This window comes from Natrix helvetica (genome assembly GCF_964273705.1).
Source record: "Natrix helvetica genome assembly, chromosome: 7".
In the NCBI taxonomy this organism is placed as follows: Eukaryota; Metazoa; Chordata; class Lepidosauria; order Squamata; family Natricidae; genus Natrix; species Natrix helvetica.
Window position 1 is genome coordinate 78211940 of NC_138558.1, and position 24994 is coordinate 78236933.

The 24994-nt window shown below is 49.4% G+C and overlaps 1 protein-coding gene across 7 annotated transcripts in view; it reads left to right on the forward strand.

Annotated features, from left to right (window-relative positions):
• Positions 1-24682, forward strand: part of ABLIM2 (actin binding LIM protein family member 2) — a 43702-nt gene extending 19020 nt beyond the window's left edge. Inside the window, exons 9-21 of one of the 7 annotated variants that reach the window (XM_081959058.1) lie at positions 1105-1188; positions 6420-6566; positions 7213-7333; positions 11290-11388; positions 13127-13228; positions 14167-14247; positions 17504-17553; positions 19022-19166; positions 19859-19917; positions 20648-20696; positions 21860-21926; positions 22042-22122; positions 24388-24682. In XM_081959058.1, the coding sequence (XP_081815184.1) occupies positions 1105-1188; positions 6420-6566; positions 7213-7333; positions 11290-11388; positions 13127-13228; positions 14167-14247; positions 17504-17553; positions 19022-19166; positions 19859-19917; positions 20648-20696; positions 21860-21926; positions 22042-22087 (1050 nt within the window). In that variant the 3' untranslated portion in view covers positions 22088-22122; positions 24388-24682. The remainder of the gene's footprint in view (positions 1-1104; positions 1189-6419; positions 6567-7212; positions 7334-11289; positions 11389-13126; positions 13229-14166; positions 14248-17503; positions 17554-19021; positions 19167-19858; positions 19918-20647; positions 20697-21859; positions 21927-22041; positions 22123-24387) is intronic. The other 6 variants (XM_081959059.1, XM_081959060.1, XM_081959061.1 and 3 more) reach the window with 6 other exon arrangements.
• The last annotated feature ends 312 nt before the right edge of the window (positions 24683-24994 follow it).

The window sequence follows — 24994 nt, forward strand, 5'->3', positions numbered from 1 at the left end:
TCCTCCTTTCCTGTCTGGTCTCTCCCCCCGGGGAGGGGGGGGGGATGTCTGATTTCCAAAACCGCATCCAACTAATAAAAGGAAGTTGTGCAACTATGCAAGTGAGATAATTATGAGAAAATTGCTCCTTGGATGGGTTTGGAGACAGTCACTGAGAGGGGAGCCCTGGTAGCTCTCGTGCCTAGCCAAAAACTTATGAGTAGCCGGCTAGCATCTTTTCCGATTAACCCAGTTTATTTATAGGCAGAAGTTTTGATGGTCTCCAGTTTCTCCCTTTGAATAAAATGGATGAGTTGGAAAGGAGAAGAGGAGACTCCCACAGGGGAAGAGTTCCAGGGACTCTTGTCTGGGCAGAGTCACGGTTGACCCACAGAAGCTTTTTTCCAAAAGGCTCCTGGACTTCCTTGTCTTTTCTTTCTCTTTGAAAGCGTTTCTCTTCTCATCACTTCTGAATTGGAGAAGCTTCATGGATGAGAAGGGAAACGCTTTCAAAGGAAACAAAACAAAAAAAGAGGTCCAGTTTGGAAAAGCACCTTTGGGTCAATTCGAGGGGCTCTTAGAGCTGAGAATCAGCAAATGTCCGCAAATAGGAAGTGACACGTGGGGACTTTGCCAGGAGGGCAGGTGGTGAACAGGCGAAAATGTTTGCGCCTGGAAAGGTGGTCGATGAAAAGGGTCAGGGGAAGGGAGAGAATCCAAAGAGACCCCTGAATGTCCTTGGGATGTTGCTACAAGATGGGGAGCATTTGGCCTGGAAGGCTCCCATCAGGAGGTAGAACATTTTCAAATGTCTTTTGATTTCTGGCTTCCGTAGGTCCAGCCATCCAGCCCTCCTCCTCCTCTGCTTTCTGTATGGTCCCGTGCTTGAGAAATAGAAACAAAATTGAAATGGGGAAGTGAAGGAGTGAAATTCTTATTGTCCTCATGTGGCTATAGCTAAAAATAGTTGATTATAAAACCAGTTGGTTACAAAAATTCCAGTTTTGAAGTAATTAAGCCTTTACCTGCTTATTTTAGGGCAAATTTTATCCGTACGCAAGAGGCTTTTAAAATGTTCTTCTAGAATAAATGTGTAAGAAAATTTATATCTCTCTTTGTTTTCAGTTGCAGGAAACCCGAACATCGTCTGAAAGCATAATTTCCATACCCCCTTCAAGTACATCATGTTCCCCAAGCCGAATAATTTACGTACGTGTCCATGGTAAAATGCTAAAATAAATAAATGGGAAAGGAGGAACCGTTCGGAATGCAATCCTTTTGATATCTGGTTATTTGTAAGAGATCATTAGTGGGAGTTTTTTTGGAAGGAGCACCTGGGTTTTGTGGGTTGGAAGATTTGTATTTATTTAAGAGACTCGGGTTGCTGACCAACTGTGACTCTGGCTGGAACACAGTAAGCAAACAAGAAAATAAGAAGAGCACAAACAATGACAGTTAAAATCAGGGCAAGAAGAAGCAGGAGGGCCTTCAAACGGGCCCTGGCAAGGATGCCCATCCTCCTCCTCCTCCTCCTCCTCCTCCCTCAAGGCTCTTCCTCCTCCTCCTCCTGAAGGCCAACAATCTTGGGGCCAGCTGTGTGTTGGCAGCAGACCGTTCCAGAGGCAGGCCAGGAGGACCTTGCCGCTCCCAGCGGAGACGGCCCCATTTCAGAGAAGGACCGCAGCCGTGAGAGTTGGTGAGGGAGCCCTTGGAGGAAGGGAGAAGGGGCAGAGCAGCATCCTTAGCCTTAACCTGACTCCGTTCTTCAAGAGCTGGGAAGCCAGGTAACCATTGGAAGCAGCTCAGGCAAATGCCTCCCTCGTTCACTCGGCCCCAAGGAGGAGGAAGGAACAGCAGAATAACACTTGGAAGGCAGTGTTCTTATAGCCCAGGGGTCCCCAAACGTGACAACTTTTAAGACTTGTGGACTTCAACTCCCAGAACTCTCCAACCAGTTCTGCTGGAGTCCAAAAGTCTTAAAGTTGCCAAGTTTGAAGACTTTTGTTATAGCCCATCTCAATGAAGCATCATTCCGGCCTTCCTTGAAGTTGAGTTTCTGATCTGGTCTGCTTGGGATGTGGCTGATACCACCACCACCACCACCACCACCACTACGAAGCCCTTCTCCTCTTCGCTTTCTTCGGTCATATTTTCCACCGTTTTTCCTGGGACGGATCTTAAGCAAGCTGGTGATCATTTCCAGTAACCTCCTTCAATTCCTTTTTGAAAAGGCAGCTCCACTAGCCATTTCCCTGTTCCCAGGAATAGATGCTATTTTAAGAGAATGTTTCATTTTCCTTTCTCTGGTTAATTCCACAATTTCACTTTGTAAGTGCTCTAAAATCTCTGGGGGATCCACTGTATGGAGTCAGGATTTTTTAAATTATTATTATTATTTATTTATTTATTTATTTTATTATACGATTGTATCACAGCGGCCTGTTGTTTCGCCAGATTTGGCATTGATTACTAGTCGGGCCCCACCCAGGGGCCTAGGACGTCATAACGTATTTTCGTAATATACGTGCAGATCCAAGCAGTGCAGCTTTTTGCATTTGACTGATGGTGATTTTGTCAAGTTTTAACTGTTTTGAATGTAATTCCAGTGCTTTTGGAATAGCACCCAGTGTGCCGATTACCACTGGAATTACCTCTGCTGGTTTGTGCCATAATCGTTGAATTTCAATTTTTAGATCCTGGAATTTCACGTTTTTTTCATGTTCCTTCTCGTCAACCCTGCTCACCTGGTATTGCGGTGTCTATGATTGTAACCTTATTTTTCTCAACCAGTGTGATGTCTGGTGTGTTATGTGCCAGTATTTTGTCCATTTGTATACGAAAATCCCACAGGATCTTGACCATCTGATTTCCGGTTACCTTTTCAGGCTTATGTTCCCACCAGTTTGTTGTTGTTTTAATATTATAATTTTTGCACAAATTCCAGTGGATCATTTGTGCTACTGAATTGTGCCGCAATTTATAATCAGTCTGCGTGATTTTTTTACAGCAGCTGAGTATGTGGTCAACAGTTTCATCAACTTCTTTGCAGAGTCTGCATTTGGCATCATCAGAGGATTTTTCGATTTTGGCCTTAATGGCATTTGTTCGGATAGCTTGTTCTTGCGCAGCCAGGATTAGTGACTCTGTTTCTTTCTTTAATGTACCTGTTGTTAACCATAACCAAGTTTTTTTACTGTCCACTTTATCTTTTATTTTTTCCAGAAATTGACCATGTAAGGCTTTGTTCTGCCAACTCTCCATTCTTGATTTTATCACATCTTTTCTGTATTCTTGTTTCGTCTGTTGGGCCTTCAGTAGATTTTTGTTCTTTACTTCGATTAATAGATGTTCTTGACTTTCTTTTAAATAATCAGCTAGTTCATGTTTTTCTTCTTCAACTATTTGCTTCACTTGTAATAATCCTCTGCCACCTGATTTTCGGGGCAGGTATAGTCTATCAGTGTCACCACGTGGATGTAAACTGTAGTGCATTGTCATTAGTTTCCTGGTTTTTCGGTCCAAAATGTCCAAATCAGCTTGTGTCCAGTTAACTATACCAGCTGTGTATCTTATAACTTGCCCAGGTATTTATGGCCTTGATTGTATTTCCACCATTTAATTTAGATTTCAAAATTTTCCTAACTCTGTTGGTGTACTCTCTCCTGACAATATTTTTTACTTGTCCATGTTTGATGTTATCCAACTGCAAAATGCCTAAGTATTTGTAGGCTTCATTTTCGTTGCATTTAATTAGTTGGCCATTGGGCATTTCAATTCCCTCACATGTAGTGGCACATTTTTCCATGCCAAACTGCATTGAAATATCGGTGCTGAATACTCGGACTGTGTTTGTCAGTGATTGGATTTCTATTTCTGACTTTCCATAGAGTTTCAAATCATCCATATATAATAAATGTGAAATTTTTTCAGCTTCTTTGGCTGTTTGGTAGCCTAATTTCATTTTTTTTAAGATTACTGATAGTGGAATCATCGCGATGATGAAGAGAAGAGGTGAAAGTGAATCACCCTGGAAAATTCCTTATATTGTGTGGAGGGGGGGGTGAAAAGGGGGAAAATTTGTTTGTACAAAACTCTTTTAATTAAAAAAAAAAAATTCCTCGCTTGATATTAACCATTCCATAGTTCTCATTCCCTACTGCCAACTCAGTTCTCCATTGTTTCATCACCTTTTCAGTGAAGGATGTAATATTTTTACTAATGCCAGTTGTTTCTAAGCATTTTATGATCCAACTATGTGGCAATGAGTCGAATGCTTTTTTATAATCAATCCAGACCATATTCAAGTTTGTTTTTCTTTTCTTACAATTTTCTAATATCATTTTATCAATTAGGAGCTGATCTTTTGTGCCCCTACTCCTTCTTTTGTTGCCTTTTTGCTCTACTGGCAAGATGTTGTTTGTTTCCAAATAATCCATAATGTTATCTGCAATAATGCCTGTGAGTAATTTAAAGGTTGTTGGCAAGCATGTTATTGGTCTGTAGTTTTCAGGTATTGTTCCTTTAGTTGCATCTTTCTGAATCAAGTATGTTTTTCCAGTTGTCAACCATTCATCAATTTGACCATTTTGTAAAATTTCATTCAGTTGCCTGGCCAACATTGCATGTAAACTGGTCAGATATTTGAGCCAGAAACTATGTAATTGGTCATTTCCAGGTGATGTCCAATTCTTTACTTTTTTTACTCGATTTTTGACCATCTCAGTTGTTATTTCTAATACTTGCATTTGTTTGTTACCAGTGCTTTCCTCAAAGTCATGTATCCACTTTGCTTCTTTATTGTAGTCCTTTGCATTTCCCCACAATTCTTTCCAGAATTCAGCTGTGGCCTGCTTTTCTGGTTTTTGACTTTTGGTGCCGCCATTCAGATTAAGACTTTGATAAAAACGCCGTTGGTCTGATCAAAATTGTTGATTTTGTTTATACTGGATGATTCGTGCCTCATATCTTTCAATTTTTCTAGCTGTTGCTGTTATCTGCTGTTTTACAATCTCTACAGCTTCATTGATGTTTCTTGTATCCAATCTATATCTTCTGATTAGCTGATCTATGATTTTTCTGTTTTTAAGCCGTTGCTCATGCATGTTCTTTAAGTTGCTAGCATCTGCCCTTAATTTTTTGACTTTTTGTTCTAATCGGATTTTCCACTTTGGCTTTGATGCTTTTTCCATTGTGTGATTAGGTACTTTGATTTTAATGCCTAGTTCATTAGTGACTATTACAGCTGCACTGTACATTAACTGATTTGTTTCCAAGATGGATCCTGATTCAATTGTTGAAAGCACTGCATTAACCATTTTCATGATAGGACCCAAAATTTTCTTAGGGACAGTTTTGAATGATGGTAAACGTTGCCTTTCCTCCCTAGCCAGAAAATGCTCCATGATCTTGTCCTTTTGTTCATTTTGTTTTTGAGTTGGTTCATCAGTTGGTTCAATGGTAACTAGTTCTGGTGGTAGTGTTTTTATTTCCTCTCCGGCAGCTTCCTCTGGGAGTTCTCCTATGATTTCTTTAGTTGTGTCATGAGTATCACTTATTTCCTCTTGTGATGTTGTTGTTGTTTTTTTGCAATTTGCCTGAATTTCCTCAAGTTCAACTTCGCTAAACACTTTATTCCGTATAATAAATCGCCTTTGATCTGCTAGTCGTTGTCCACTAACATTTGAATCTGGATATTGTTGTTTCCATAAATCATACATTCGCTTTAAATAGCCTCTTTTTTTTGGCTCGGAGTTGTAATAGGCCATTATGGCATGATTTTCATCTGCACTATATTTCTGTCGTTTCGTTGGCTGGTCCACTTGTAGCCCACTTGTCGACGGATGCCCATGGACCTCAACATCCGCCGCGGCCCTTGTTAACCCGCGCGGTATAGAATTTTTATTCGTTTCTTTCACCATGTTGTATGGGTTGGCGAGTTTTTTTATGGGCCCAGGTTGCCAACCTGACCCCAACCCTCCTCCTTTCTCATCCGGGCTTGGGACCGGCAATGGCGGAGTTGTTGTTGTTGTTGTTGTTGTTGTTGTTATTATTATTATTATTATTATTACTTGCTTTGATCAAGGAAGCTGCTACCTTCTGTTTTTTTTAATGAAACAAAGTTTTTGGTTTTTTTGGGGTTACATATTTTGACTTCTTTTTTAAACCAAGCGTTGTCCGGGTGTTTCCCCCTTTACATCTACTATTATGCGTAGTTCATTTTACATCGTGTTTTCATTTTACATTTCTGTCATCTTATTTTCATTCCATATTTTCCTGCTTAATTTAATTTCTTCTTAATATATTAGCAATATCCTTATTTGCCTCTCCAAATTAATCAAATTTTACGTATCATTTCCATCTGTTGTTCTGTTTTGCTATTAATAACATATATCCTCAATTTAATTTTATATATTCTGTTTTTTTCTTCCGTCCCTCTTTAGGCCAAACTGGGGGAGGAAATTCTTGACTACCGAGACTTGGCTGCTCTCCCTAAGAACAAGGCCATCTACAACATTGACCGTCCGGACATGATCTCCTACTCCCCTTACATCAGCCACTCGACCAACGACCGGCCCAGCTATGCCGAGGTACCTCCTGTCTCTGCGGGTCTCTGCAGAAGTAGCCATTGAGGCTATTGAGGGGATTCCAGTTTTGGTTTCCTTCCTTGCTGCTCAGGTGTTCCTGCTCTTTTCATGGGGCAGGTGAACCCTCGTGTTCCAGGCAAAGTACTCTGTCCAGTACTCCTCAGTCAGGCCTAACTGCCACACTGGTTTCGTACCTTTTGCTTCCTCCACGGGCAAGGAGGTTCGCTGGCTGACATAGACGCAGCAAATGCCTGGGGAAAGTCCCCAAAAAAGCAGCGTCAGTGTTAAGTCCTCGAGACTACGACGCCATTGACTATCATTGCCAGCCCCTGATTGGTTGAGACGCGAGCAGCCAGCTGGCGGGAGAATGCAGCCATTCTATTGGTTCAGCGTCTGACAGCTCTGGTATAAAAGGGGCTGTCAGCCGTCAAATGCTGCTGTTTCCCGGGTCGAGGTTTACCTTACATTTTGCTGTGTTAAACTGTTAATAAAGGTTGCGTTAGCTTCGACCTGCCTTGCCTCAGTTCCTGCCTGCCTCGTTCTCCCTACAGAACAGTTAGGGATCTCGGAGCGGCTGCTCACTGCAGGAGTGTCCCTTTGTCTCTCCTGACGGCATAAAAGCGGCCCACCTTCCCTGTCTTCCTCACAGGGTGACCAAGAGGAGCAGCCCCTCAAGCCCTGCCGGATTTCGAGCCCCAGTTCTACCAGCTCGCTGGGCTACGGGCGCACCACGCCTCTTTGCACTTCGCCTCCGAATTTCAGCCGGGCAGGTAAGGGGCCTGATAGGCTCAAGACCGCCTTCCTTCGTCCTCCAGAAGAGGCTCCTCCCTCTCTCTCTCTCTCTCCCTCTCTCTCTCTCTCTCTCTCTTGTGGCTGGGGGGGGAGGGAAAGGGAGGCCCCTTAGCCACAGGGAGCCCTTCCTCTGCCCTGGCCCCTGCTTTTCCGGAGGGAGGGGAGGGGGACTCCCTTGGCGGCTCTCTTCTTCTGAATCATCAATGCGGTTCCAACAGGTGCCAGGTGTCGGATAAACTCACCTGAGCAGAGTGCGCCACGTCACGCTTTGGATACGACAGGGACCGATTTTATTAGCCATCTTTTAGGGGAAGGGCAGGAGATGGATGTTCCTACCAAATGCATGTACTTTTTTCTTTCCCTGGTGCGTGCGTGTGCGCAATGGGTGCTTGTATGCCTAGAAACTCTCGAAGGGAAACCCACTTTCTAAATTTTTCAGCACCTGTGAGCAAGCCGAGAGAGGGTGAGACAGGAGTCGGGTCCCTGGGGCCAGTCCCCTTGAAATGCTTTTCTAGAGAGGAGGAAGTTATGAATGGCTTGAATCAGATGGAAGGTGTTCCAGGAGGCCTCCTCCTGCCTTGCAGTTGTTTGGTTGTTTGGTTGGTTGGTGCTCTTTTGTGGAAGGAGTCTTGCTCTGGGCGAGGGCAAGGGATGGATCACCTTCCTTCCCCTGGCTTATAACTTTTGGGGAAGCTCTGGGCAATTGCAAAGGCTGGGAAAATGGGGGCAGAGGAGCTGCTTGAAATGCAGCCTCCTTGTCTGGGGATGCAGGCCAGGGCCCTCCGTGGGAGACGTCGCTTCAGGTGCCCCAGAGATGCAGGGAAGCCACACAGCGGGGATGAGACCCCGGGAGCATGTAGGGATCTGGCCAGGTGGAGCAGGAGGAGGAGGAGGAGGGTGACTTTCAGTTCTCCCAGCCGAGTTGAGGGCCTTGGAAGGGACGGGGGGGGGGGGCAGAGAGCGCCCTGCCCATCAGAAATGAAGGAAACCGAAAGGAGCTTGGGGGGGAGGCGTTTCCCAGCTACCCAAGTTGGCCAGGAGGCATTTGCTGTAGAGGCAGGGAGGGTCCCGCGGCCACACCCACCCTCCTGCACCAGAACAGGAAGCCAGCTTCCCAGCCGGGTGTTTACCCCCCCCCCTCCCCCAGTGGCTGAGCGGCTCTCCTCATCGTCTGCAGGGGAGGGGCTCGGCTCAGCAACAAGGATGAGCTGTGAAGCTGAAGCACCGATTGGCCCAGCCGGCTTCTAGGGGGTTTCCCCATGCCAGCCACCATTTCTCCAAGGCGGGGATGCAGGACGCGGTCCTCTCCTTCACCAGCCCACGGGGGGGGGGGGGGGAGGCAGCTGTCACTCATTCTTTTTTCTGCCATGCACCCCCATTTACCTTCTGTGAGTTGGGTCCCTCTCGGGTCCAGCTGCTGCCTGGATTGGTCAGGTGCGTGAGATTTCTAAAGCCACCAACACACAATCTACAAACTTCCTTGTGGGTCAACGTCTTCCTTTTTAGCAAATCCGCCCACAGAGTGGTGAGAAAGTGGGCTTTTAAAATAAAAAAACCCCCACACAATCTCACTGCTGGCGGAGTCAAAGGAAGGAACCGGTCTTTGGAGTCGTGCTTTTTTTTGTTGGTTTGCACGTTTGCATGTTTTCGGGTTTAACCTGCTGAGATTGGCCAGAGAGCCCTGCCTCTTTCGCTCTCGTCTTGTGGTGTTGTGATGCGAACTCCCCCTGTGCCCAGTTCACAGAGGAAAGGCCCCAAAGGAGAGCTGGCATCAGGCCAAAGCCACGCTCTGCGTCTCCCCCACCCCCACCCCTCCACGCACAGCTCTGCCTAAGCTCTCTAGAGCCGTGATGGGGAACCTGTGGCCTGTGTGCCAGAGGTGGGACGCAGAGCCCTCCCTGTGGGCATATGCTCACCATCGGCAGTTGCTCTTCATGCCCGTCAGCCAGCTCATCTTCGCGACCTGAAAATGCCCCCCCAAAATGGCCATCTCCCAGGCTGCTTGGCGGGCGGGGGAGGGGGTGTTTCGGGCTGTTTTTTCCGGCCATTTTCCAGGCCCAAAAAACGGCCTGAAAAACAGCCAAAAACCCCGAAGCCCGCGTGCCCTGGAGCAGCTGGTGTTTGGGTTTCCGGCACTCTGGTGCGCACATCAGCAGGCACACGTCCCGGTTTGGGCGCCGGGTGCCGAAAAGGTTGGCCATCCCTGCTCCCGGGGGGCCACCGGCCATTTGCTCCTGGCTTTTCCTTTGGGGAGGGGAGACCTTGCGGTAGCTCTTCCCTTGGGCGAATCACGCTGCCCCCGAGAGCCTCCGGATTGGAGATGCCACCCATGGCTTCCACCGCAGTGTCTCCTTGCTCGCTCCTTGTATGACCTGCACGGCCTCGGCCTCAGCATCTCCCCTTCTCCTTCCTCCCCACTTGGAAAGAGGAGACCCATTCCCGGCTCTTAGTCTGGGCTTTTGCGTCATTGTCTGTCGGTCATTCGTGGACGGTTGTGTCAACTCCATCGCTCCTGGGTGGTGGAGCTGATGCTTCCAAAAATAAGCCATGGCTTCCCTGCGTTGAGGGACTTGATAGCTGGCAGTGCTGCCGAGTGACTCCAGTCCTGCCTTGGGGACGAGCCCTTTGCCCTCCAACTCCTAAAGGAGGACTTTGGATTGGTCACTGCTTTCTTGTGGTTAGCCAAGAGCCTTTAATGGAAGTCTCCCTTTCCAATTGGAATCAGGGTATTAGGAAGAGCCTGCTGCCCTGACACATGAGTCCCAAGGTTTTTACCTCTGGATTTTTCCTTTCATCCATCACGTGAAGCATTAATGCATTTGGGTGTTTGTTTCCCTTTCATACGGTTTGTTGGTTAGGGGGAATGTATCAACACAGGGAGTGTAACGGGGGCGAAATCCAGCAGGTTCTGGAGAACCAGTAGTGGAAATCTTGAGTAGTTGGGAGAACCGGCCAATGCCACCTCCGGCTGGCCCCAGGAGGGGGGAGGGAATGCGGATTTTGCAGTATCCTTCCCCTGCCATGCCCACCAAGCCACGCCCACAGAACCGGTGGTTTAAAAAAAATGCCTTTCACCCCTGGAGTGTGATGATAAGACTTCGTTTAGGTCTAATTGGGCATTTCTGTGGCAGGCTAACAGCTGTGAGCAGCAGCTGCCCCTTGTCAAAGCAGCCCCCCTCTTTCCAGGCTTCTGGGGTCTCTGGGACTCGCTTTACGTTAAGGAGATTCCCCCTTAAAGCAGCCGCATCTTTTTTTTCCGCAGGCTCATGGGAGCATGGGGGGAAATATGGCTGTTTTATTGATTAGCAAAGAGGGGCTGTGTGTGCAGGTGAGACCCATAGGGTGATTCCCAAAGGCCTTTCAGGGTGCAAAGCCTCACGGTGGCTAGGTCTGAACCTTGCCTCTGACTGTGGCTTGTTCAAATGACCGTCTCTTACTGACTTGGCTTGAACCATCGCTAAATAATGTAGATCAATTACGGCGCAGTGGTCCGGATGACGGGAAGTCCTGCACTGGGCGGGAGAAGGTTCCAGCTCAGGAAATCATTTCTTCAGGGGGCCGGGCTGAGAATCGGGTGGGCTCCGGTCAGACTGGGAAACGAAGGGGGCACAACGCAGCTCACCCCCTTTTTCCCTGGGGCAGGCATCCTACTGAAACAGAGGAAGGGGCTTTTGTCTTTGATTTAGAGCAGAGGGGCTCCCTCTGAGCAAAAAGGCTCCTTGGGCTGAGAAGCCAAGCCCCCTGGGACGCTGCCTGCGGCCAGAGTGGCCAGTGCCTCCCTCTGACTGGGGTGCTGGGAACAGAGCAACACGGCCAACCATTTCTGCATTTGCACTGGGGCTTTTTTCATGCATTGAAAGCTGCTGTTGTTGTCGTTGTGGGAACTTTCTGGCAAGTGAGTTGAGTTTTCACTGAACTTTCTGTTGTCCCCCAGCTGGTACCCAGACTCCTGGTACCAGTAGCTGCATCTCCCTGCCCATCTACCCAAGCCTTCCCTCTGCACTCAGGCATCATTACATCCCCTTCTTCAAAGGTAAGGCTCGGGAATGCCTCCCACCCCCACCCCCCCTCCGTGACGTGGTCCCTGTAGAGAGAGCTCCCAGTGCGTGCTCCGTGCTCTGTCTCTCTGTCTGTCTGTCTGTCTGCATGTGTCCGTGTGGGGTGTTTTTCCTTCTTAGCGCCTGTGAGCCCTTTCTCACTTGGATGTCCAGCCCAGGCCCCCCACCAGAACGGGAGGGCTTACGGAGGCAGGCAGAGCGTTTAAAACTTTATAAATGAAATGACGCTCTTTCAAACGTGGCTTCTCAGGGTTTGGGTCAAGAAGAAACCTCTTTGGTGGTTGGGCAGCTGGGCGTCTCCTGCGGTTGCTGAGGTCTTGCCTCGCTTTGCTTAGAGAGCAAATGACCTGAGAGACGGGTGTCCGTGATCCCAGCACAAGGGAAGGGACTCGGGGGCCTGTGTGAGACCCTGGGTGACCTCGGGGCCCTGGGGAGGAGCTGGGCTAAGGCTGCCTGAGGGCTGGGGGAGCAACCATCCTCCTGACGTGCTCTACCTTGAAAAGACCCAAGCCACGTGAGGATCTGGGATGCCAGAACCAGAGCGGGTCCCAGAGCTGTTCCGGTCATCAACTAGAATCGGCATTGGGTCAGGCAGGGACCTTCTTCTCCCCAGGAGGATCGCTGCCCCGTGGCCCTTTTTGTTGTGGTGCCTTCTCCCACCAGGCACCCCTCTTTCCTGCCTCCGGGGCACCCCCTTACCACTCATGTGCACCTGGAGCTGGGAACAGGAGGGCAGACAGGAGGGCACCTTCCCACTTGGCATCTTTCCATCCAGGTCAGCAGCGTTTCCACGGTGTAGGGACGGAGTGAGCAAAATAGGTTCTGGGTCAGAGAAAGAAAACTTTACTGAAAGCCGTTCCAACCGTCACGTCCACTCCCACACGCACGTGCACGCACACACACGCACACACACATCCTGACCTGCATTCAGGAGGACAGACGCAAACAGAAAGTCCGCTGCAGGTCGCTCTTTTCTTATCCAAAATGACCAAGTTATTTTGCACGCAGAGAAAGTGACTGTGACGGAGCTGCCCGTTGTGCTTCCGCTGCCCGGCCTACAGAGTCTTTCAGCTCCTTCCAGTTGTGTTCAGGAGAGGCCCCCGCAGGCCCCGGGGCCCCCTTAGCCCTCCCCAATTGAAAAGAGCCAGGAGATGAACTGTAGGCCTGTCGGACAGGTGGCATTGAGCTGTGCAGCCGAGCGGCCAGCAGTGCAGCCGGGGGCTCAGTGCGGCTGGGGAGGGGGCTGTTTTGGGAGAGGGGGAGGGGGAGACCTCTGGCCATTCTCCAGAGGGCACAAGTGCATGGGGGCCTCCAGCTCCAGATTTTTCCTGGTGAAACAGAGGATTCCCCCTCCGATGAGCCCCTCACGTCCCAGAACGGTGGCTTCCCTCCATAGGTTGCATCTAAAGAAGTAGAAATCTCCCATTCCAAAGAAGGCACGTTGGCCCTGGGGTTCCACCCCTTGGTCATCCGAGGTCTCCGTTCACGGGGGGATACAATTCCCAGCCCCATTCCAGCTTTTTGACCTCGTTGCTCCAGAATCAGAGCCAGGGCTGGAACAGGAGTCCCAAACTATTTTAAATATGTGACGGATTAGCCAGTTATCCCAAAGGAGCTTTTCTTCCATTGAATTTTACCTATTTTGCTGCCATTTTTTTTGGTTTTATATGCTTTTTTCTTTTCTTTTCCATTTTTGTGCTCTTCCCTTTGGAGGCAGTGAAAGTGGCCGGAGCACCCCAAGCTTATCCCTCTGCTCAGACAGCAAATCTGCGTCCTCTCTCTATCAGCAGGCTCCCAAACATTTTCATATTCCAGGTACGGTTCATGACTCCGCTTTTCCCCTGCAACGTTTTCCACACCGACCGGTGGGCTTGTTCCGTAGGGCGAGGCAGAACGAACAAAATATGCGCATGGGAAGAACTGAAATAGGGGTGTTTTTTAGAACGAAGAGCATGTTTCTGAGGAACCGTCTGCTCTGGTAGGAAGCCCTTCGAGCAGCATCTGCAGAAAAAGAAACCCTCCCAGCCTCTGTCCCTTTGCAAAGAAGGAGTGAAGGACAGAGAAGGCCTGGAGTGTGTACATCCCCCAGTGGATGAATTCCCCAGTGTCCCAAGCTGCTTTTGGACGGGAGAACTTCACCTCCCATCTCTCCCCCTCTTGCCTTGGTCTCCCTGGTCACTTGGAGGGAGGGGCTGATGTTGGGGGAAAGATGGAGGGAAGGAAGGAAGGAAGGAACAGAAGAGAAAAGAAGGGAAGGAAGGTAGGTAGGTAGGTCAGGGGGTTGCAAGGAAATCATCAGATATTTTTTCGCTCATCAGTTTTGGTTTGACTCATAGCTGAGATTTTGGAAACTTGGCTATGTTTGAAGAAAGAAATAGACAAAAGAGTTTATCACAAATTTCAGACAAATTTCAGCTTAGACGATTTGAATGTAATTCTAGGAATGAGGGAAACGTCTGGAGTTGAGTTTTAAAAATTGTCTTTCATGGTAAAAGACATTAATGCTTAATCAGAGAAATCCAGGCTTTGATATGAATGTTTGGGAAGAATTGTGAGCTTCGCCTTCGCTTGGACCCCAACATTTTGCTCGATGAATGGAAGGCGAAGGGCTCCTTCGTTAGGGAGAACAAACAGCAAAATGGGGAGTCCGATGGAATGCCCTTGGCTGAGATTTACGGGAAACGGGGCGGGGGAGAAATCCTGTTTCCATTGCTTGTTTTCTTTCTTTTCTTCTTTTCTTTCCTTTTCCTCAGAGACTGGAATAAAAGATAACATCTATAGGAAACCCCCCATCTATCGACAGCATGGTACAGTCTGCTTTGCTCACCTCCCCGGTACATCTCTCCCCCTGCCCCTCCCCCCGGCACGTGGGTTGCTGCTTTGTTCTCCTGGGATGCCACTGGGGCATTTTGTCTACCTTTAGGCCCAGGAGCCTCCGTGCCAGTCCTCTGTCTGGGGCAGCTGGGCAAGGGGCTTTTGTAGCTGAGCTGCAGCACAAGCTCTCCTTTCAGCCCAGAAAAACAGGCTGCCCTCGCTTCGCAAGGGAACGCGTCCCCTAAGAAGATGCCTCACGGCAGCAGCGGACTGGCACTCTGGATGCTGTGGGTGCGCTGGCACCCCCTTATCATTCCTCCCCCCTGAGGGGTGAGAGCCAGGGAGCTACCGGGTGCTGCCTCTTGCCCTCTGCAGACTGGAGGAGGCATGGGGCGTTCTCTGACTTCGCGGTTGTCTGGGGAGGGGGGGGGGAAAACACCGGCAGATGCTCTTGCCGGGTTTCTGAGATTTGGGGGGGGGGCGGAGACTCGTGGGGGTACAGGAGCATCCTTAGTGCTGAATGAAGAAGAGGCCTACTCTTGCCACAAAACCTGAGTTGACTCGCCTGTTCTCTACCACACGGCCCAAGGCCCCTTTTGGCTCGAGTCCTCCACAGATGGAATTGGGGTGAGGGACCCCCCCCTTGCAGAGGAACAGGTTTATCCTCCAGACGGTGAAACCGCCTAAGGTGAAAAATGAAAGTGCCAGACCAGCCAGGTGGCCTTTTTCAGATCATAGGAGCCAAAGACGTCCAAATGCAGGTCACCGGGACTAAATCCAGACCAAAACGGCGCAGGAAACCTGGCGACAAGGCGGTTAGGGGAGAGGAGGCCGAGGGTGCCGCCTGATGCCAAAGGAGCTCCCTCCACCACCCTCTAATGGAGCCTTTTCCTCTCCATTAACTCCTGGGAGAGGCTCCCGCGGCCTCATGGCAGGGCGTGGAGCCTTGGTTGGGACCAGGCGCTGGGCCTTCTAGTGGCCACGGGGGGAGGGGGGAGGCCCCTTCCCCCCCTTTTTTTTTAACCAGGCCCCGCAGGCGCCCCAGATCCCATCCCTACCCAGGAACCTTTGCAAGTGGGACAGCTGCTTCTTCATCCTTTCTAGTCAACGGGGAGTCATTACAGAAGCCGCCCGTCTTCATCCTCCTGAGGGGTACCAGGGCAGGATCAAAAGGTCTTCTTCCAGAAAACGTAGCATAAGAAAATGTCAGCATAAAGATGTCTTCTGAAGACGTGGAGATATATCTATATATCTATATCTATCTATCTAGCTCATTTCTTCAAAGAGTTTGTAATTGCTCTGCAGCCTTTCCAGTGTGTCTGGGTAGAATTGTGTAGTAGCCAAAATTGTGGAAACCTTTTGGGAAAAGTGTATTTGTGAGGTTTGATGGCTAATAACACCACTTCTTTTTGCAGTAGTACCATAAAAGTTATATATCAATGGAAAGATAGTTTAATCAAGAATGTAATGCAACAAAGCCTGTTCACGTATCTGCATACTATCAAAAGGTATAGCCAAATATATAGCCAGCAATAAAACCCAGTTAATAGAAGCCATCATTCAATCTTGGTTTCACATGATAACAGCCGCAGAACTAAAAGACTTGGTTCACTCCATGGGGAGACGTTGTAAGGCCGTAATTCATGCTAAAGGTTACTCAAGTAAGTATTGACTGACATGGTGATAATTTTTGTCTATCTCATTTTTTCTACGTGTTTTACTTTTCTTCTTCATATCTGTTATTCTCATAGCAAATCCTTCATAAAAGTTATTGCATTACATTCTTGATTAAACTCTATCTTTCCATTGATATATAATGTTATGCTACCACTCTCCCTAAAATAGTGGTGTTATTGGCCATCAAACCTCACTGTACACTTTTTCCCAAAAGGTTTCCACAATTTTGGCCACTGCTGTAGGTTGCTTGTGTAGGCGAGAAAGCCTCTCATCCGAGGCCCGTGGCTTCTGCCGGGTGGGGCATCGGCTTTTTAAATGGGGGGGAGGAAAGGGGGGGGGCATTAGATGACACGTTCAAAACCAAGAAGCTTTGTCTGCAGAGTCGAAAGGCTCTGGGTGGTGGTTTTGGGTGACCTGGCTGGCTTGGGCCCATCCTCCTGTTTCTTTTTTCCTTGATCAAAATAGCTTTGAGCTCCCAGGAGAGATGGGGCCTCTCCAGCTGGAATAGGCCGCTTGAGAGGAAGGTTTCTTTTTCTTCTATCTAAGCTAGAGAACAAATAAGCCACGGCTGTTTTGTAGTTCTTAAAAACTGACCCTAGGGCCGAGGCACCCTTCTCCTACAGGCGGCACAGGCGTTTGCTCTGGGGGGGGGGGGCTGTCTTGGCCAAAGGTCCAGCTCGGCCTCCGGCCCCTCGACCGACCCCATGGGCCTTCAGGCGTTGCCCCAGAGAACAGGCAGTTCAATCTAGACCAGGGATATGGCGCCCAATGCCCAAACTGGAGCACGTGCGCATGGGCCGGTCTTTGGGGCCATTTTCAAGCAGTTTTTCGTCTGTTTTCTGGTCTAAAACAACGTTCCCAAAGGGCCCCAAAGCGGCCTGGAAAACTGCTGTGAAGACCAGTGCCGGAAACCGGAAGAGCAGCTGGCGAAGGCGCCTATGTCCACGGAGAGGGCTCTGGGTGCCATAGGTTTGGCGTCACGGGCGTAGACTTTATAGAGCAATGAAGGGGCGTGTCGTCCCCATGGCAAGGCTTCAGCCCCACAGCCCTGGTGACAAAGGAGTCCCCTCTGCAGAGGGTCACAAACAGCCCCTGATAGCAAGAGCCGATTGGAAATTCGGGCCCCGACATGCTACCACGGCTGGTGCAGCAGAGCGAGGCTGAGCAATGGGGCCAAACGGCAGAGTTGGGCTCCGTGGTGGCAGCGGACGGCTGCCCCAAAGTGGGCCTGATCCATGGGGAGGAACAGCCTCCCACCTGCGGTTGCGAGGGCTTCTCTGGCTGGAGAAGGAAGGGTCGAGGGCTGCTTCTGTCGCTTTGATTTGAAGAGGAAAGGGGGGCTCTGGGGCTGGGAGAAGGGCAAGGAGTGGAGCTGCAGGGAAAGGAGACCCCTCCTCGTCTGGGGGCTCAGGAAGGGGCTCCCCCCCACCCCCCGCAGGGAACCGATCCTGTTGGTCCCAGCAGGGATGCCACCGGCAGCCCACCTCTTGCCTGAATCCCTTCCCACCTTCTTGCCACCTCCTACATATTTGGGGCAGAGAGAGAGACTTAAGTTCTTTTTTTTTTCCCAACCTTGGACATTTTATTTTTATTGTCTAGGCTCAAGAAAATCAGATGGAGATGGGAGCTCTGACCAAGACAGCAAGAAGGTAGATTTCAGCAACATCCATATGGCGTCAGCCTCTGTTTGTTTGTTTTTTGCAATCCAGTGCTGTGGTAAAACCATAGAGCAGAGACCTTCACACTTGGCAACTTGGAAGACGGCTGTACTTCAACTCCCATCTGGCTGGAGAATGCTGGGAGTTGAAGTCCACACGCCTTAAAGTTGCCAAGCTTGGGGACCCCTGCCATAGAGCATATATTTAATGGCGGTTGTGTTCAAAACCTGAATGAAAATTAGCCATTTTCCAAGCAGCCCCCCCTCCTCCCCCACTTCTTCGCTGTCGTTGATAAATCTCGTTCCTTAAAAAGTCCTTGGGGCAAAAGCATCCCAAACATGTTGAGGTAGGTAAGGAGGCATGAAACCTTACGGGGCGATAGGTTTGTTAAGTCCCCAAAGGGCTGACAGTTGAAATGTGGAGTCTGCTCCTTCTAATGATCGGTCTCGTAATGAATCAAGCACCGATGAGACGCAGGAGGATTGTTGTCATTGTTTTTAATGCCTTCAAGTCAAGGTTGGTTCTTAGCAATTCCTGGGACATTTTTCTGCAGTTTTCTGTCTCAGAGTCTGTCCGTCGTCCGTCCTTCTGTCCCCCGAGGCTTCAGGCCTTCACACCAAACTAGCTCTCACTGACCTATTTAGTTGACCAATATACATCGTCAAGGCAGAGGAGGGCTTAGCTGTCCAGCGGGCAGTTCCCGGCTGCAGGCCTCTTTAGGAGCCTGAGGTTGAAAGCCAGCCAGGGAACGCTTCCCGCAGGCCAAGTGAGCAGACCAAGAGAGGGGTCACTCCCGCCCGGAGGTCCTGCCATAGTTCCCAGTCCACCGAGTCAGCAAAGAGGGATGGCGCTAAAGCGAAAGCAGAGCCCAGGCAGATCCTTCGGCACAAGTGTGGTCTTTCTCCTGCAGTGCTCAGCCCTTTGTCAGCCTCCCTCGGACACCCTTTGCAACCCCCATGGACGTCCTTTGCAACCCACAAGGGGGTCAAAGTGAGGACACGCATGCCATGACAGCCTCATGCAAACGACGCCATCCGTATTTGTGTGCCAACGTCACGGGTGGGATGATGGTGCGACAGGCCCTCTGCCCTGGGGGGGGGGGGGTTTCCTTCCTTCCTGTCTCCATCCCTGCTCCCCTCCCACCAGCCCCCCCGGGGGGGGAGGGGCGCTTTCCCTGCAAACTGTCAACTGGATCCTTCAGCAGGCCCCCATGCCCCCCCTCTTGAAGGAACTTGCAGGGTTGGTGGGGGGGCATCTGAAATTGAGAGCAGCCACCCCTCCTCAGCCCTCTGAATCAATAGGAATTGATTGTCCCCTTGGGAAAAAATCACTTCAAAACTGGAAGAGAAATGCAGTTTTCTTGATTCACGTAAAGACACGCACGCACACGCACGCACACACACACCGTTGACCTGTTGAAAAGTGCAAGAGATTTAATGTTGGAAATTGTTTCTCGTAGCTGAAGTCTAGCTGGCTGACTTTGAAAGGGGAGGTGGACTTTCGGACTAACTCTCCTGATTTGGATACTCAGTCGCTGCCTCAAAGTCCTGGGACGGACCGACAGCTTCAGCGGCTGCAAAGCAACACAAACTGCACCTACCTACGTGAGTCCCCTGCCAGGCCTTATGGGGAGTCCAGACCAGGAAACGGAATTGCGCTTATACTCCCACCGCCTGACCTGCGGGGTTACAGGAGTAGACCCTTGCACGTCCGGAAGTGCTTCCCACCCCCTCGGCCTTTAGTAGTCCTCGGAATTTCAGTTGCTAAGCAGTGCGGTCATAAAGCAGGGCATCACATAGCCTGCATTGCTTAGCAACTGTAACCCGGCCAGTCCAGGGTTGAAATCCAGCAGGTTCTGACAGGTTCTGGAGAACCGATAGCGGAACTTTTGAGTAGTTCGGAGAACCGGCAAATGCCACCTCTGGCTGGCCCCAGGGCGGGGAGGGAATGGGGATTTTGCAGTATCCTTCCCCCGCCACGCCCACCAAGCCATGCACACAGAACCCGTAGTAAAGAAAATTTGAATTTCACCCCTGGGCCTGTCCCTCTTCTCTGCTCTACTTGTGGCGGGATTTGCAGTCGCCACAGAGCAGCCACGACGCCAACCCAAGCCCTGTGGTGAAGCTAGGGTGCCCGTGGCGGGTCCTGCCTTCCTGGGGGCATATGTCTCTCTGTGGCCTCTTCATATTCTGTAGCTTCCCTAGTTAAGCAGGAGCTCCTCCACTACTGAAGCCGCTTCATGAAGCTCTCTCTCTCTCTCTCTCTCTCTCCCCCCACCCTTCTGTGTCTCGCGCAGGATTCCCGTATTCCAAATCGGCTTCTCTTCCCGACTACGGAAAGCAAGGCCTGCAGCACGTAGGTAGACGCAACAGTGCAGTGCCAGATCTGGACGGACGAGCGAGCGAGTCCCGGCCCTTTTCTCGCAAGGCCCATCCGGGGGGCTCTCAACTGCCATCGTCAGGGGCAGGGGGGCGGTCTCTGGCTCTTCCCCCCCTGCCTCCAATGCTCTCCCCCTCGCAAGCTTTCAGCAGCATCCGGAGGCTTTGCAAGGGCCACTTTGCTTAGTCCCTCCTGCAGCTCCCCCCCTTGGGAGACAGAGAGGGAGGGTCCCCTGGGAAGGTCTCTTGGGAGGGGCTGGCCCTCCAGAAAGGGAGGGAGTCATTTGGATTCTTGTTGTTGTTGATTTAACTCTCTGTCACAAAGGATTTTATTTTATGAGTCAACCTGGAGTTAACAGTTAGGCACAATTTCATTCATGGATGGTCCTTGAATGGCCACCTGTGGGACCAGAGTGTATCCAAAGTGGTTTTTACTTTTAAAAAGGCAATCAGGCTGATTTTTTTTTGAGGGAAAAAGAAGACGGTTCGCATCCCAGCACTCCCTACTCCCTAAAGCTAAAGCGAATTCTACTGGTAGTTTGCCAAGGATCTGCCCCAATGGAAGTCATTGCAGGCTCAGCCCATAATGGTCTCAAAATGGGCTTGACTAAAGACCCCTTGCAATGCCTGCAGTGTGTGGGTCTGCCCAGGAATCGACTTCTACACAATCCTCCCCCCCACCCACCAAACCTTTCTTTCTCTCCTAGGCTGCAGGTGTGGGGCCAGAGGACCCGGAGGCCGCCTGGGGAAAGAGAGGTAGGCACTCCCTCTGCCCAACCTTCCCTGGGGGAGGGGGGGAGGGGGGCTTTCCCCCACTGAATTTATACCACAAACCGCCAGGTACACGGGGGGGGGGGGGGGGTTGGGAACTGTAATGCTTTGGGGGTCAGTTCAGGCCGGTCTCTGGCTCCGGATTAGCCCCACTCTCTTGCCAGATAGGCTGCCCCTCTTCCCCATCCCTCTGGCTCTGGAAGCACACACTTCTTCTGCCCCCACCTCCCCTGGCGACACTGTTGCGGTGCCCCCGTTAAGCCCCCGTTCCCTTTCAGGCGGGGTCCCTGCCTGCACTCTCTCCGTGTCCCCCGTAAAGCTCTCTTTAGTGCTGGAACCTGGCACCAGAAGGGAGCTGGGGTCTCCTGGTCTTTGCTAATCTGGTTGATCCCCGGAGGTCCACGTGCACCTCTGTCCGGTCTGCGCCCCCCCTCACCCCCCCTGTGGTGGGGCAAGAGCCTCACTGCCCAATGCAAGACCAGCCTTTGTCCTGCTCTAAACGGAGCCCCCGCCAGCGGAGCTGCAGCAGCTGCTCTGCCCCCAGGCAAGCAAAGAGTGGCCCCTCCCTCCCTGGCGTAGTGCCCCTTCTCAGTGGGCTCCCTCTGTGCAATGGCAGTAAAGCTGGAAATCCATGCATGGTTCCCCCCTCCCCTCCCCCCCGGGTGAGAAAACGAAGGAGAATCCAGAAAGACAGGCTGCATTCTTTCTTTTCAAAAATTGAATAAACATTAAAAACATGGGACACCGAGCGACCTTTCCGGCTTTGGCATTTCCATACATACTTTAACATAACAACAAACACAGTTTCTACTTATGGTACATAGCTACATTGATCTTATTACCACATCCCTTGTCGATACATTTTGTTCCAAATTTTCATAATATTCCGTCTCTATTTTTGATTTCTAGTGTAAGTCTGTCCATTTCTACACAGGTCAAAATTTTCTTTACTACCTCTTCTTTGGGGGGAGCATCTTCTGTTTTTCCAATTTTGCGCATAGACCAATCTTTTGCTGCTGTTATCACATGCAGCATTGAATGTGTTCCTCCTTTACTATGTTTTTCTTTTATTATTCCTAATAGGGATAAAGACAGGCTGCATTGTAATTGAATCTGCCTGATTTATTTTCTTTCTTTTTCTTTTGCAGAATACAAGGTAAGGAAAGCTATTAAGGACATCAAAGCATGTGGAAATTCGGCCTTCCCGTGCAAAAGGTTCACTCCTTTACTCCGTGTAAAAACTGAGCCAAGTATGCTCCTCTCTCCAAGAACGGCCACAGGAGCCCCCCCCCCCTTTCCTCAGCCGTCAGCCTTTCTCCTTTCCTCCCAGGTCTACCCGTATGAAACCCTTCTTGTCACCAACAGAGTTCGGGTAAAACTACCAAAGGATGTGGACAGAACCAGGCTGGAGGTAAGAGGGGATGATATACGGTTACCCCTGCCGATTAATCGCAAATACGAAGGAGCCCGTCTCATAGAAGTTCCAAAATGGGTTTTAGATTGATAGATTTCGTTTTGTGTTTTCTCACGCTGGCTAAGAAGACGTAAAGATACAACTGTGTGTAGCTGAGGAAGAGGGTCAGATTAGAAAAAGAGTCTTTTGTGTGATCTAAATCCTGGAAAGGCTAATTACTACATTTTGATGGTCTCTCCTATTTCACCATTTTAAGAGAGTGGTCACCAACCAGTGGCCCATGGGAAAATTTTGATGGTCCATTGAAAAATTATTTGCATTTTTATATTGCACTAAATACTATTTATCTTTTTTAAAAAATCATATTAGTGGTCCTCAAGATTTAAAATTATGAATTTAGCGGTCCATGAGGTCGAAAGGTTGGTGACCCCTGTCTTAAGATATAAACTTGCTAAAAAAGAAACTACCACTAGAGGACTTTTTACTAGGACTTCAAGAATCAATTCTTGTAAATGTTAATAATGTTGAGCTTTCGTCTGCTGTGCAATATTACGGATGAGAACAGCCCTGGGTTCAGCACAGGTTGAGGTTCAATATTATTTGCCCAACTATTTGTTAATTTGCCCAAAAACTATGCTCGAAAACTGACTAAATGATTAAAATTCCAATGAACCTTAAACTCTATGCTTTATAAATGTAAGTCTCCCCCACCCCCTCTCTCTCTCTCTCTCTCACACACACACACACACACACACACACCACTGTAATAGATGAATGAAATTTACCTGCAAGCTTAACCAAATATAAAAGATTTATGGACTGTAGCGATATTAAATTCTGTAAAGGACATAGCCATGTCTAGTCTGCTGTTTTTTAATGTATTTATTTGCTGCAAAATGAAAAAAAGAGAAAAAGAAAGCGTCCATAGTCCATTTAATAAGCATTTAGTTTAATTTTTGAAACCACCCAACTTTGACCGTAGGAAAATATTGTTGATCGACCTGTCTTCTCCATCAGGAAAGGCAGCTCATAAAGAGGGGAAGGAAGGAAAAGGTAGAGCCCAGCTGGAAGAGCCTTCCATTTAGCTCTGTAAATCCATCGTTTGTGACCCATCCCCAATTTCTGGTATCCTCAGCCTAGTGGGCTCAGTCCCGTGGCATCCATGCAGGGGCCACGGTGGGGGCCTCTGCTGCTGTCTGTCTGTCTGTCTGTCTGCCCTGGGAGCTTAGGAGAAAGAAGGTGAACGGAGCAGAGCATTTCCAGAGGTTTCTCCCCTCGCAGCACCAGCACCAGGCACCCTTCCCTCGGCTCTTCTGCTTTGTGGGTACTCACCCGAAGGCACGTTATTTGTTCAGCTCCTGGCTAGAACCTTCTGGAACAACATTCCAGACTAGGAGGCTGAGATTGGTGGTCCACGTGACTGAAATCTCCGGAATGCACTCAACGTCTTGAAGTTCTGCCATGCAGCACCAGTGAGAAACACACACAGAGAGATTCAACCAAGTGGAGGAGAGCCCACATGGGATGGGAAAATCTCCCCCTCGCCCTTTTAGGCTTCAGGGTGGTGAGGCTGGCAGGAGAAACCTTCCCTGGTGCTTTGCTTCGGCTTGTGTTTTTCTCTTAATTCTACAATTCTGGTAAAATAGGGGGAGGTGCCACTGTGCACCAAGCTATATAATTAGATGGCAATCTCCCCCAGAGAAAACTGTTCGCTTGGCTCTCGGAAAATTCCCTTTGATGGTGTGGTGCTTCTACAGGTGAAATGGGGGGGGGGGGCAGGGAGAGAGATGACATCACAGTCAGTGACTAAAATGTCTGTGTTTTTTCATATGGATGTGACATAAATGGATGTTCCAGAGGCAGATTCAGATGAGTCTTCCTGTTTGTGAGCCAAAAGGTTTTCCTCTTCCCTCTCCTTCCTTCCTTCCTTCCTTCCTTCCTTCCTTCCTTCCTTCCTTCCTTCCTTCCTTCCTTCCTACCTACCTACCTACCTACCTACCTACCTACCACAGAGTGGGCCGTTTGTACAGACAGTTTCCTCCGGAGCTCGGCTGGGGTGTGTGTGTGGGGGGGGGGGAACCTTTCGGATGCCATCTGGCATAAGCAAAGGCTCCTTAACTGAATAAGCTGTTCTTGCTCTGTAAACAAAAGTTGTGGATTCATCCACAACGTCTCAAATCTCTTTGGTTTCTGGTCTGCTGTATAAAGTGCGGATCCCGCCTCTCTTTAAAGTGCTCACTAAGTGTGTTCTCTGTTTTCAAGCACCACCTGTCCTCCCAGGAGTTTCAGGAGGTCTTCAAAATGAGCCTTGAACAGTTTGAGCGGCTTGCACTTTGGAAACGCAACGAGCTAAAGAAAAAAGCTTTGCTTTTTTAGCCTTCCTGAAACGAAGAGAAACGTGCTTGACGTAAGCCAGCTGCCTCCTTCCTTCCACCGCCACCTGTGTCCACCTGCAACTGACCTCATATCGCTTCACTGTATTCGGGCAGAAAAAGAGACCCAACGGGAGGCCCGGCTCACTCTTGCACCCGGCCAGGTCATTAAAGGGTGTAACCAATCTCGCTTCCAGTTATTGCTTTATTTGTTGCTTGTTGCAAAGACGGAACCAAACCCGGTAATCTCGGATAGGAAAGAAAAAACTTTCCTTTTGACCAAAGCAAAATTCTCGGCTCCTGTTTGGTCTCTACGTTTTTGGGCTTGTATACACAATGAGAGTTGATAAAAGAGGGAGGGAGGGGGGATTTCCTCCAGGAACAAAATAAAATAAAATAAAGCCAAAGTGAAAAAGGTCAAAGAAAAGCATGTTAGAAGCTCCCTCTTGCCAAGGATCGTGTGTGACACCTTTTAAAAATAAAATAAGAGCAAACCT